This window comes from Protomyctophum bolini (assembly GCF_963924005.1).
Source record: "Protomyctophum bolini genome assembly, chromosome: 4".
Taxonomy (NCBI): domain Eukaryota; kingdom Metazoa; phylum Chordata; class Actinopteri; order Myctophiformes; family Myctophidae; genus Protomyctophum; species Protomyctophum bolini.
The window spans coordinates 10,832,045-10,845,501 of record NC_137865.1 but is presented as its reverse complement, the minus strand read 5'-3'; the positions used below and the strand labels follow the sequence as shown (position 1 = coordinate 10,845,501).

Sequence of the window (13,457 nt, the reverse complement as noted above, 5' to 3'; positions counted from 1 at the left end):
GGGGTCTTTATGTGTGTAATTTGTGGTTTTAGATATTTTAGATTTTAGCAGTGAGCCCAGTGTCTCTGATGTCATGGACACTGGGCTCACTTGCTTCCTGGACTACATGTCTCGGGTAAGACAGCCCTCCCCCTATCCACAAGGAGGAGCAGTGCATCAAAGCATTATGGGAATTGTAGTCCAGGAAGCAAGTGAGCCCAGTGTCCATGACATTAGAGACACTGGGCTCACTGCTAAAATATTTGAAACCACATATTACACACATAAGGACCCCCAGGAAAGTGTTCTAAATCTTCTAAACGTCATGAACATATATTTCTTTTGCAAAAAGGGTGAAGTGTCCCTTTAACGACTTCAACCCCCAGCATCCCTATTCTGAGGTGAAAGTTGCCACAACGCGTTGTGAGCTTGTAGATCTTCTCTTTTTGGCCAATCGATTTTGCGTGAAATAAGTATAGAGGGTTTAAGTGGTGCTGAATTTGCAGTTCATCACAAGCTAATTCATCCTAGTGTATTAAAATAAAGTTAAACTCCCATCCCTACAATCTACTGGGCCATTCCATTTAGAAACTGTTCTGCTGGGTAAACCATGGTAGATCCACTGGAGCTCTGCATAAAGTGACACTGTTTACACTACAAATAAAACCAAACCTGTTCTTTAGTTTAAATAGAATATGGATTTGCGTATAACTTGAAATCGAATACCATCGCCTCCTGTTTACACTTGGAAAAATTACTTGGCATTGTCTAGATCTAGAAGTATTTCTAAAGCAGTAATAATACAGTAGCTCATCACGAATTGGCTGCAGGAGAAACTATTGGCTTCAGGCAGTTATGCCTGAAGCCAATAGGACAGCCCTTTCTCCCTTTTCCAGTGCATCCACGGGAGGGAAAAGAAAACTGTATAGTTGTCATAACTGATGATGTGTTCATGTTCTTATCACTTGCTTTTGTGCAAGTTAGCCTACTTTGTACGTTTTAAAGTCTGTCTCATCGTGCCTCGTCTCCCACCGAGCCGTCTTTCTATGACGTCTGTCTCCCTCCTTTGTAAATGGAATCTCCTTGTACATACATTTTGAAAATGCATTTGAATTGCGTTGTACTCTGTGTGTATCATGTATATGAGAGAGTGTGATTGAGCATGACGGCAGGTTAACAATTAACATGGCCATTTGTCTGTACTGTCATTTTTGTAACCTTCAGAGGTTAATGTGTTTCCTTTTTGGGTAGGCCTACATGATCTACTGGCTATGTCTTTAGTTAATTGGTTATTTTCCTCTTTTTGTGTTTTCCTGATTATGTCACTATTGGAGCCCAGTATGATCATGTTTGAGCCTTTTGACTTCCAGTGGAATAATGAGTTCATGTGAAAATCCACCAGAGCTTGTTTTCCTAGAATGATCGGTGCAATCATGATGATGAGATAAAAGTATACAGCATCTTGTTTGAATCATTCTTGAATATAGATTTGACATCAATAAAGATGTAATTACTTTGCATCCCAAACATCCCCCCTATTAAATCATTGCATCCCCAGGCAGCGCTACAGTAACATGGCTGTTGCTTCCTTAGAAGTCTGGGACAAAGATATTTGGATAAAGTGTCAAGTGAACTAGAACGGTATATAGGCCTACGTGACAGAAAACCAATGCCTATTGCCTACATTTTGACCCAGCTCTCTTATGATACATTAGATGTGTGACATATTAGGTGTGTGACAGCCAAAGGTTGGGCCTCCACTACAAGAGAAAATGAATCGGTGAGCTTTGTACCATTGTAAGTACAGTAGATACTGTAGACATGTGATTTTGGTGCTAGAATATTTGCGTGTTGGTGACTCCAGTGTCTAGTCCCGTGTTGTGATGGCGGTGATGCAATGTTGCTTAGATGGAGAGAGGCGTCGTTTTCTCACCCTAACTCAGGTGGACATATCATATAGGCCTAACCTTTTTGTTATATCTTTTTTTAAGTTTGGAAAACAGGCGAACGTACGTCTGTTTTATCCAGAGATTTGTATGACTCCGATTTCACAGGGTTTTCCTTATTTTATTTTACATTTAATAGAATAATGAATGATTGTCATGATCAGATTCTTGTAATTCATGGACAACTTTTGCTATTTGTAACATATTAATCTACGTATTGTCCTCTCTTCTTTATATCGTACATTATAATATATCCCAGCTCTTTTGCATCCCTCCCAATAATTATCTTCTGTGGATTTACTATATTTTAAACCTATTTCCGCAAATGGGTCATACCTAATTCAAACTTGTGAATTAAATCCATTGGAATGTGGGTGTTTTATATTTTAAATACTTTGTGTATAAAGATTCCTCAAGCATGTCCTCTGGTGACAGCAATAACTGTACAGTTTGGTGCAAAAAGAAATGTTTGGCTTCACTGAAAACCTTTTGCTCTTGACTGCTGGAATGCTTCTGGCAACGCTGTGATGATGATACTTATTGAGATGAGCTTCGGCCATGATGGAATCTTGTCAGGATTCAAATGGACATTTGGAGATTTTATAGAGAAAATCCCCTGCTCAGTCAGAATTCTGTTCATTGAATTTCATGTATTGCTGTGTGCTCAACCAGTATGACATGGAAGAAATATGGAAAAATAAATAAAGGAAAACAATGATGTGTGACTGAGTGCATTGTTTGTTTGTTTTAATTTCCCAGAATAAAAAGCCAGGCAATGACAGACATGTCACATAAAACCAAAAACAATATGGCACCAGCCAGATGGCATCAGATCCTCAAGCCTTCATTTAACTCAAGAGTGACTTAAATGTCCCATAAGGGTCAATTTTCACATTGAGTAAAGTTTACATGATCCATCTCACTTTTAGTTTAGTATAAGTTCTGTTATCCTAAGATATAATATAATACAGTAATAGAACCGACGACTTTCATGATGAATAGTGCTTGAGATAGAAATCTAATATTCTATTCTGTCAAAATGACATTTGGCTCACTGCAGCATGCACCATTATCTAAAGCAATGACACTGGATTCTAATTCTAATCAATGTGTCCTTCAAACATTTAATATAATTTATCTGGATCAGTGGACATTTTAGATACCTCACTGTATTTCTAGTTTCCCACACATGTAAATTACATTTAAATTAAAAAAGTGTGACGTGTATCCTGGTAAAAACTTTTTAAACGCTGTACATAGTTGAATCTTTTCCTAATAGATTGAAGTCATAGTCATTTTTTGCTGTGTGAATACAATACGAGGGTGAACATTAATGTGTTTTACAGCATTTGGACAATAGATGGAGGTAAATGTTTGAAAAGGTTAAAGAAATAACAACCAGCTTTTTAAAACTATGTCAACACAGTAGCCATGTCTTTCACTCGTCACAAGCTTCTTCGTTATACATCTAGCATCTATAACATTTTCACTGACCGACACAGACACACTGCAGCATGTCGACTGACAGTGACTACCGACCAAAGAAAACCAATCTGGGAACCCATTTGGTGAAAACAAAATATTAAAAAGAAATGTCACGTGACGGTGTCACTGATGTTCACTTTAATTGTTTTTTAATGTTATGATTATAATCTTCATTAGAGCTCTGTAATCATTGTATACAGTGGTGAACTGTCTTCACTTTAAAACACCTCTTGAGTCCTTTAACTGTCTACACTGGCTTTTGTGTGCACCCCATATAGGCCTATATAAAAATAAATGTATATCTGGATTTAATAAAAGTGCCTAAAGACCACTTGTGAGGCTGAAGATTCGAATTTTACAAATAATTCCATGTGTGTTAAAACACACAGCTAAAATAAAGAAGTGTCTTCTGTTTTTTTCGAGTTTGTTTAATGAGGTGTGTCGAGTTTGTCTAATGAGGTGCACTCAACTTTCAAAGGTGTGTGTGTGTGCGCGCGTGTGCACACGCTTGCGGGTGCACGTGCACATTCACTTTTAAGAGCATTCATTTCTAGAGCTCTTACTGTAAGTGTCTTGAGAACAGAACAGCTCCTACTGGACTGTGTAACAGCATAATGGGGTCCCCTTGGGCACTTCCTGTTCAGGGTACAGCTGGTTCCCATTCAGGGCTTATTCTTGTGTTCCTCCAGGGAACAGATAATGGAGCGGTCCAGAGAGTACATTCACAGTACACCTCTCAAACAGAAACCTGTATGTGACAAATGTCTTTGCATTGATTCCACCACAATCACACTCTTTTCAAGTCAAAACATACACAATCTACTGTGTCCTCGCTCCTCACACAATCAAAACAGACCAGTTCCATCTGCCCATCACAGTACTGTATACTGTATGTACTCAATTAAAAAACAAGACATTAGGGCCTGGGCCATGGCTCAATGGTCCAGGCACCTTGCCTGGTAATCCAGTCTGGCAGTGTGCCGCGGGTTCAACTCCCGATCCCGACGGCCCTTACTGCATGTCTTCCCCCCATCTCTCTCCCCATTTCCTGTCAGCCTACTGTCTGTCCCTCCATAAAATATATAAAATAAAGGCAAAAAACATTGTGCTCTGCTGTAGAGACACAACGTTACAAAGTCAATTGCACCTTGTCATTATCGGCGTGAGAAACAAGTTCTGTAAAAATAAAAAAGTCGGATGGAACTGTAGGTTTATGCATTAGCCAGGATGCTACCAAGTAGGCCTACCAAGTATTGTTTTCTTTCACTTTACTTTGCAATATCCTCTTGGTCCTGCAATGGAAAAGTGCCTAAAAGCATCACCTTAACAATTAGGTTTATATTATAATAATAACGCTGTGTGCGCTGACCGGTGCAGGACCCACTTAACCCATTTAGACCGGCTGCCGCGGCAGTGTTACTTTATCTCTGAAGCCGGGAATGTGTGCACGTCTCCTTGTAGTTTTGTAGTATTTTCCGGATTCCGGAATTTTCCGGATTAAATTCTGTGAAGTTTCTCAGAAAGACCTCAAGTTTTAGCGTGGTATTTCATAAGAAAGGGCCTAGGGTCTAAATGTTTTTTACCTTGCAGTGTAAAAAGTGACTAATGTGACACAAACACCTTCTTAACGCCATAGTCTGTCTCTTCCGCCTCCTCGACGACCGCAGTTGTTCCTTCCATTCCACCACCACCTCTCCACCTGAAAGGCCACGCCGTGAGGTTCCTCCTGCTGTGGCAGGTGAGGTCGGGGTCGTGGAGGAGCCTCCACATCAGCCAGATCTGAGGAGGCGTGAGGCGGTGGACCACCATGAGCTCCCGGTAGAAGCAGGGGTTGAACAGCTGGAGGTTAGGCGCGGCCGACGGCCGGATGATGCCGAACGTGCGGAAGCCCTCGTGGCGCGTGGGCTTGAGGCTGATCCGCTGGAGGCACATTCCCAGGAAGACGTCGTCGATGGGAAACAAATCCACCTAATTTGAAAAAGAAATTAAAAAAAGAAAAGTAAAGAAAATGTGTATGTAGATCAGAGCAGATCACATTTAGTTATTGTAGATTTTGATTATCATTACAAAACATATAGTTTTATATTAAACCACATAGTGTTTTATATTATAAACCACTTAATATATACATTTCGGCCATTTTAAAGTAGAAAATCTAATATATATATATACATTAGAAAACTTGTGAAATGGGACATTCTGAATAATGATCACTTTCTACTTTTGGTACATTTCTATAACAATACTTTTGTACTTTTACTCATGATACTTGTAATTGCATTCCCACATTGCAGTATTGATACTTTTACTTAAAGGGATCGTGACATAAAACAGTTTTTGTATTTCTTTAGGTTTTCTGAGCTGAATTGCACCCAAAAATTCAGGCACCTGTTCACAGGCAGAGCTGAGTCTCCGTGCTGTGTGTCCCGACATGACGAATCCCCCTCCTCCGGCATAGGACGGGTATAAACCCGCCCCATATATGAACTCTGGGATGTAGTACTTGGAGCTGCGCCGACGAATGGGCTTAGCGTTGAAAATGATGTCTCCCACGAACAGGTCCACATCCGCCTTCTGAGTCTGCAGCATCTCCAGAATGTTCTCAACATTCACATACACATCGGCATCGCCCTTGAAAATGAACCTATAGGGGGGAAATAATGAACAGATTGAAACCGAAGCAATGGTGATGAGATGCAATAGTGTTGAAGGGTAAGATTAATGAAGGTCTCTTGAGAATTATGTTTGGCAGACCTAGACTTGAAAACTACTCTGGATATCCTAAACAAGTGACATTTATTTATTTACAATCCTGTTTGTTTTATTGATCTGATATGGTTGGTTAAACCTGGAAATGTATTGACAGCTTAGTTTCTAAGCTTTAATGATAGCTTTTAGGAAGGTCACTCAACAAACCAACTTTTTTATCTTTTTTCGGCACTTGATGTTTTGATTATTATATATTTTTTGTCTTTTATCATGTTTTAAAATTGTATGTGTACCTAACAAAACAAAACTAAGATAATGGCCAAAAAAGGGCTAAAATGTTGACATTTCTTGGCCCCTGGTTTAATTCAGCCTTTTAAAAGTCATTACCTGACATCAGGACAGCTGGTGTTGACCCAGTTCAGGAAATGGATCTCCTTCAGAGTCAGGTTGAAGAAGGTGTCTTCAAAGTCCCACAGCAGGATATCGTTAAAGGTCTCACTCTCGTAGGCCAGAAGACGGTCCCAGAGAGGCAGGGCACTCTGGTTCCTGGGGACACCCAGGAGGAAGACTGTACGGATCGTTACGCCGTTGGGGAAAAGGCCCTCTTTGCCCCATGTCCGACGCACCACCTGACAGACAGAGATAGAGACATGGATTTGAACATCATTTGTACACTATATTGTGTTATTGACTAGTAAACAGGCCATGTGAGGTATTTGGGTTGGGGTGAAGTACAAGCAGTAGGCAGCGGGCCCATTCTAAGCATTATTTCAGGGTGCTAAAAATGTCTATCTACGTCCTGTAAGTAGACTTAGAAATAAAACTAGTGTTGAGTAATCATTACAAGTGGCTCTTATTTTGAAGAGGAACTCTTCCTCCAAGCTTCCTGATTCAGGCAACTAACCAAGTAGTCAACAAGAACCCATGTGGATTAAACACAAGCTTTTAGCCAAAGTTCATACATTTATAGGATATGAAAACCATCCATGCAACTGTGACTGCAACAATGTACAGTGGAAGTACGTTAAACATGGAACCTCGGTGACATTAGGTGAGTAGTTCATTGTATAAATCTCATACTGACACATGCTGGTAAAATTATCATCAACAACAGTACTGTTACTGTCACTGCCTGCACCTAGCCTTGAACTTGAACTGCTTGAACTTGGAACTGTTTGGCCACCGTGCCAATTCTTATAAATATTTTAGTTCATTAGTAGAAGTGGGTCCGCCGTGTACTGTGTGTGCTGAACTCTTAGCTCTCAAATGGTTTGAATTTGTGTGAGAGAAATCTGCAGTAGCAATGGATTCATTGCTACTTTATACTTTATGAAATTAGCAATAAATCCAGACAGAGCTATAAAACTCAGTACCTGTCGCTTATCGAAGTCCGCTGCTACAGATTTCACCACAATGAGCATGTAAGGGGCAGCAGAGGACTCTCCTGCTAGCTGACATTTCTCTGGCTGATTGATGAGCAGCTTGAAGTCTCTGTTGTCTTTCTCTTTTAGGTAGCCCTCGAAGTCAAAGGGTGGCAATGTGGGCAGAGCTTTGCCGGGAGCTTTGGTTGGCACCACATTCTTGCGCCACTCCTTGACTTTCCCCTTCGACTTATCCTTTGGTAGCTTCTTTGGTTTGGCCGGAGACTTGGATTTGGATTGGGGGGATTTGGATTTGGACTGGGACTTGGATACCTGGGGCTTGCACGCAGGCAGCTTTGTGTTTGCAGGGCTTGATGAGACCTGTCAAATTAGAGAGAGCAGGTGACACAAGTGTGTTCAATAAAAAATTCTGTAATTGATTAAAGAGCAAAAGCCATTTAAGATAATTAATTAAATTTAAATGAGATAATTAATTCTATCTCTCTTTGTGTATGGTTTTACATTGCCAAGCTGGTTTTGATTACATAATGTGCATATTGCAGACATAATTTAGATGATATAGTTAAAGATGGAGTGCTGTTTGATTTGTTTCCACCATGTGTTTATGAGGTGACAGTACTTCATTAGACCTCTTGGCGTGGTTATGTGCAATGATGTCTTCCCTTTGTATTTAGGGTTTCTTCCTGGAGGCTGAAACCTTGATAGTCAAACGTGCCAATGAAATAAACAGTGAAATCGTGATATCACAATATTACCCCTCCCCCTTTATCATACAACTACAGCTGTGGTTGCGGCTTCAGTTCACTTGGATCACCACCCATCACCACCCACCAGTCAAACCAGGCATACTTAATGAACTGGTGGGCGTGTCCACATAAAAACGACATTTTAACAAATACCGCACACTTTTAAAAAAGATTATTCCTCCTTATATAATAATAATAATACCTGATGCCATGTTTTAGGGTGGAAAACAATCACGGCACTAAAAATGTAATTGTGGAGCAGTGTTGATTTTTTTGACAGCACATTTTGGTCAGTCAGAACAGAACATTTTCCGTCATAGTTTTAGTTAACACTGAGTGGAAATTAACTCTACTCAACCAAGGACTTGCAGACATTACCTCATCAATAGTCTGGCCTTCTCTGGGTCCGCTGACCATTCCATGGCCACTGGCTCCTAACAGGGCCCGGTTGGAGTTGGTGGAACCCTGAATCTCTAGCTTCCACCTGGTACTGTCCCACTCTGAGTGGAGCAGGACCTGGGGACAAGGGATGGGTGTAGATGGGTGGAGGACAGAGATTGTTGTTGTCACACAAACGCAAGGCTTCAACAACTTGATTCCGAATAGATGTACAGACAGTACCCAGAGGTGGACAGTAACTAAGTACATTTAGTTTGAGTACTGTCCTTCATTGCTGAGGTTTTGTATGTTCTGATACGTTCACTCCACTACATTTCAAAGACAAATAATGTATTTTTGACTCCACTACATTTCTAGGAAGGGGAAAGTACATTCAAATAGTGACAATAGCCGGTCTACAAGCTCACAACGCACCATGACATGCTTTTAGATGTGCTATTTTCATCACTATTATTGATATTTTTTGTCTGGGGAAATGACCACATTTCAGTAAACGTACTTAGTCATTTGTACTTTTTAATCTTAAAAAGCATGTACTTTGGTATTTTCAAAAGCAAGTACTTTTGCAGCAACTTTCACTTGTAGTTGAGTAATATTTAGCCTCGGCACACAGGCTTTTATTGTCGTCACACAGGCTGGGGCAGGCTAGTAATATTTGACCAGGGGTATCTATACTTTGGGGTAGGGTTGCCTCTATGCGATCACGTGATCAGAAATCGCGGCCGATCACGTCATTTTCAAATGATCGGGATCGGGAGCAACAAAACAAAAGACTATACTGGATATTGTCTGTGATATTGGATATTGTACTATTGTGATATGGCATAAGTGTAAATATAAATAACGTGATCGGGACATCCCAACTTTGGGGTTTGAGTCCTTTTCAGCTGTCCATTTGAGCCAGTTACCTGGTGGGTGTAGAGCAGTATGCAGAACACCATCAGCAGCATGGCCGTACACATCACATCTCCCCTCACGTGGAGAACCTTCCTCAGCAGGGCCATCCTCCTCTTCATCGGCCCCAGGCAGACACGGACCTCAGTTAGAAATACTGAATGTGTTTCTATCTGAGAGCGAGTCTAATGATGTTCATGTTGTCTCCTAGTTAGATTCAGTTAGTTAGCAGTCCTATGCATCATCATGATATCTCTGGCATGATAGACACAGTCTGGCTTTCTTTCTCTGCCACTTATCTAGATATGTGATTGAATGTGTGTGTTTATTAGTCTGTCAAAAAGCCCCCTCACCACTATCCTTTTTAAGAGCTATAACCATGTCCTTTGTGAAGCAACATTACAGTTGGGAGATGCTCTGAATGTGAGCATCGGCCTAGATGTGCAAAATATAAACGTCTGCCTGTGCCCTTCCTACTTCATAGTTAGATGATCTCTATAGTATATCTATCCACTGCTGTGTGTGGCAGGAGTCTGTTTCTGCCTCGTCTCATGTCTGCATCTCTTCAGAAAAGTTGAGGAATTCCTGGAGAAAGACAAAAAAAAAAGGAAAAAATGTAATGTAACATTCACACTGACTGGGGGCATAGTGTGTAGAGATTATATAAAGATCACCCCGGTGTGAACTGAGTGGTGCAACTCCGTGTGGGGGGCCCACAGGAACTCGCCCAGGGTGCCAGCCCGGTTCCGGCGAGCTGCCCCACGTCCGAAACGGTCGAGAAATGACAGAGTTACTGTGTGGGGGAATTAGCATTTAGCAGACCTCTCCCTCCCTCTCTCCCCCTCTCCCTCTAATTAGCAGGCAACAGTGCAACACTATCTCTCTCTCTCTGTAGCACTTTCTAGCACAACACCGCCACTTTTGCCCCTACTGGTACTCTAAACATAGTGACATAGGGACATAGGTTTGGACATTGCTGTTCCTTGGAGTGGTTGCACCACTCAAAAAGAAAAATCATACTAGACAATCCAAATAGAACTAATTAATAAATAGGCCTACTGTGTATGTGGGCAAATGACACATTTGCTGGTTGCTTTTTCTTTTTGCTCTGTCTATTAAAAGGAGTGCCAGACTATCAAGTCCTACTGTTATTGGTAATTGGTTGCATCTGAACCACACTAACACACAGCGTGAATCTTTCTGAGTTTGTTCATGAACTGTATGTTTCTTTACCTTACTATAATCAAAGAACAATTTGTAGCCTACATTTACTCAAGTATGGTACAATTACAAGGCATGTTTAGTTTACTTGAGTAATTGCATTCCATTCTTGATACTTTATATTACCTATAGGCTCTGACTACATGGCAGAGGCAAACAGCCTATACTTTGTGTTACATTTACTTTTTAGATTTATATTATTGCAAAATATAATTAATTAAGCCTGCCCTGAACCCTAATCCTATGAAGCTCATAACACCTCACATCATGATGCTTGTGAGCTTGCAATCTGCAATTTTTTAAAGACTTTGACAAATTGTGAATGGGACATTCTGCACAATGAGTAGGCCTATTTTGTATAATGGTAGCCTACTGAGATTTTGATTTACTGGACTTGCCGGAGTAGGCTATAATACATTGTGGTATTGTCATTTATTTGCTACCTTAAAACAAATCCAACACTGACAATAAATCTCATGAAACGGTTGAACCTAGCCTCGGTCTACAAGGTTGGATTAGCCTAATTATAATGTGCCATAGATGGCATAGGATGTCTCAACACTTTTTAAGGATTAAGTTTGACAAGTCCAAATTCATCACAGTTACTTTATTCTGACATTTTTTTTGGTAAAAGAAAATCAAATGCAATCCGCAACCACTACTTTATCTGACACACCCCCTTCTACAAATGTATGAATAATTGAGATTGAGCTTTCATTAAACGGTGTGATTTCAAATATTATCCAGATACAAATGTTAACTATAACCTATAATGTGAGTTATAAATAAGTGCAGCTGTGCCATTCCATCTTCTTGGATCAAAACCTAAACCAAAATCTAATCATTAATTCAATACCTATAGTGGAGGGGGCGTGTCATGCGTAAGAGACCACCATAACATATTACCATCTGATAACTTTAGAACACAGTGTCCTAACTCTTAATATGGGGAATGCATTGCATCAGTATTTGACCTCTGTTTTTATAGCATATTAATACAATTTCACAGTGATGGCTGGTTTGTGCAGATTTAACCAGACTGATAATAGGGTTGAAAACATTGTGTACCCTAACCCTCAAGTTTTCCACGACTCAGAATGCAGTGCATCCTCAATGATACTTTTTAGTTATGACATTCAAATATCACGACGACAGCCAAACAAACTATTTGTTTTCTCATTGCACAAAGCCTTAATTGTGCCATATGTTGCACAAATTATTTAGCATTTGCTCTGTAAGTCATCATCACTGTCCAGTAGCCATGCACAGCATCATCATGCACACTAAAGTTAAACCAGTGCACGATGCACAATGAATCAATGCGCATATTACGCACTGTCGATTAAACGGCAACTCAATCTTTGTATACAAACGTGCAGATTCCTGCATTGCAAGCCATTTATACTTACCCTCGGGGACAGAGAGCGAGAGGTCGCCAAGAGTATATAATTGCGAAGAAGAGTCATGTCATCATGGCCAAACTCAAAACATCTGGTTGAAAGTCTGAAAGTGCGACGCAGACTATCTCCTCGCGGCCGACGTCAAGTTTCCAAAGCTTGTAGGCTAGAATGTAAAATGTGCACGGAGTGGTTGGTTCAAAAAGAAGCTAGAACATCTCAAATGCTACCTTATAGACGTGGGGCTGCCCGGGCTGGGGGTGTGTGCCTGTTGCTGGAGTGTGTCTCTTTCTGAACATCTGGTTATCAGAAGGGAAACTGACTCTTTGATTCCCCTTTTGGCCGAGAGAGGAGGGTTTGGCAGTGGCCCGTCCACGTGACCTGACTTGGAGCAGCAGCCTGGAGCCAGATGCCAGCACAGCACTAGGACTGACTGAGGAGGATGAGAGAGGAGCTAGGGGGAGGGCTGAGTAAACTTAAGTAAACTTAAGAAGTCAGTGATTCTAATAAAACGTCTGGGTTTCCGAGGCTAGTGATTCTCAAACAGAGGTGGGATTTTTTGCTTGAAAGTATGTAGAAATACTCCGTTACAACAAGTAAAAGTCTGACTCTGGGAATTCCAGATTTACAAAAAGTACAAAAGATTGGCATCAAACTTATACAGAATGTATAGGCAATTATTAGGCTCCATATGTATAGGCCTACACATCTTTTGAAAATAGCAGATCTACAAGCTCACAATTGGTCGCAAGGCAACACATTGTGAGCTTGTAGATCGGCTATTTTCAAATGGCCGAAATGTATAGGGCGGAAGTGGTTAATGTATGTGTTGTAATAATAATCAAAATCTACAAAGTAACTATAAGTTTCCAAATAATTGACTAAAAGTATAGCCTACAATATTTGCCTCTGAGATGTATGGGGTACAACAAGTAAAAGTATTGGAAATACTCAAGTAAAGTAAAAAGTACCTCTAAATTGTACTTAAGTACAGTATTTCTTGAGTAAATGTACTTACTTTCCACCACTGTTGCTCATACAAGAAGACATGAGTGATAAATCAGTGGTTCTCAAACGTTTTAAATTTCAAGGACCCCATAACTCTGAGAGGGTACAACTACGGTCCATTTGCTGCCTGCATGTTTATTCTCTGTAGGCAAGGCAATTAAAGGCAATTCAATGTGCTTTACACAGAACATCAAGCAAAGGAAATGCATTATATAACATGCATAAAACAAAATAAGTAAAAAATATATATATTTACAGTGCGGAAGAGAAAAATAACTCAATCAAAGGCAA

The 13,457-nt window shown here is 40.4% G+C and overlaps 1 protein-coding gene across 2 annotated transcripts; it reads right to left on the bottom strand.

Moving 5' to 3' along the window:
- Positions 1-2,655: 2,655 nt before the first annotated feature.
- On the bottom strand, positions 2,656-12,505 carry b3gnt9 (UDP-GlcNAc:betaGal beta-1,3-N-acetylglucosaminyltransferase 9). 2 transcript variants are annotated; one of them, XM_080761880.1, is made up of 7 exons: positions 12,389-12,505; positions 9,555-10,125; positions 8,626-8,763; positions 7,493-7,861; positions 6,507-6,748; positions 5,799-6,054; positions 2,656-5,378 (listed from the first exon to the last, which is right to left on the bottom strand). In XM_080761880.1, the coding sequence occupies exons 2-7, from the start codon at positions 9,660-9,662 to the stop codon at positions 5,013-5,015; spliced, it is 1,479 nt and encodes a 492-aa protein (XP_080618006.1). In that variant the 5' UTR covers positions 9,663-10,125; positions 12,389-12,505; the 3' UTR covers positions 2,656-5,012. The 2 variants fall into 2 exon arrangements, with proteins under 2 accessions (XP_080618006.1, XP_080618005.1); XM_080761879.1 differs by having other exon boundaries at positions 12,171-12,496.
- Positions 12,506-13,457: the final 952 nt, after the last annotated feature.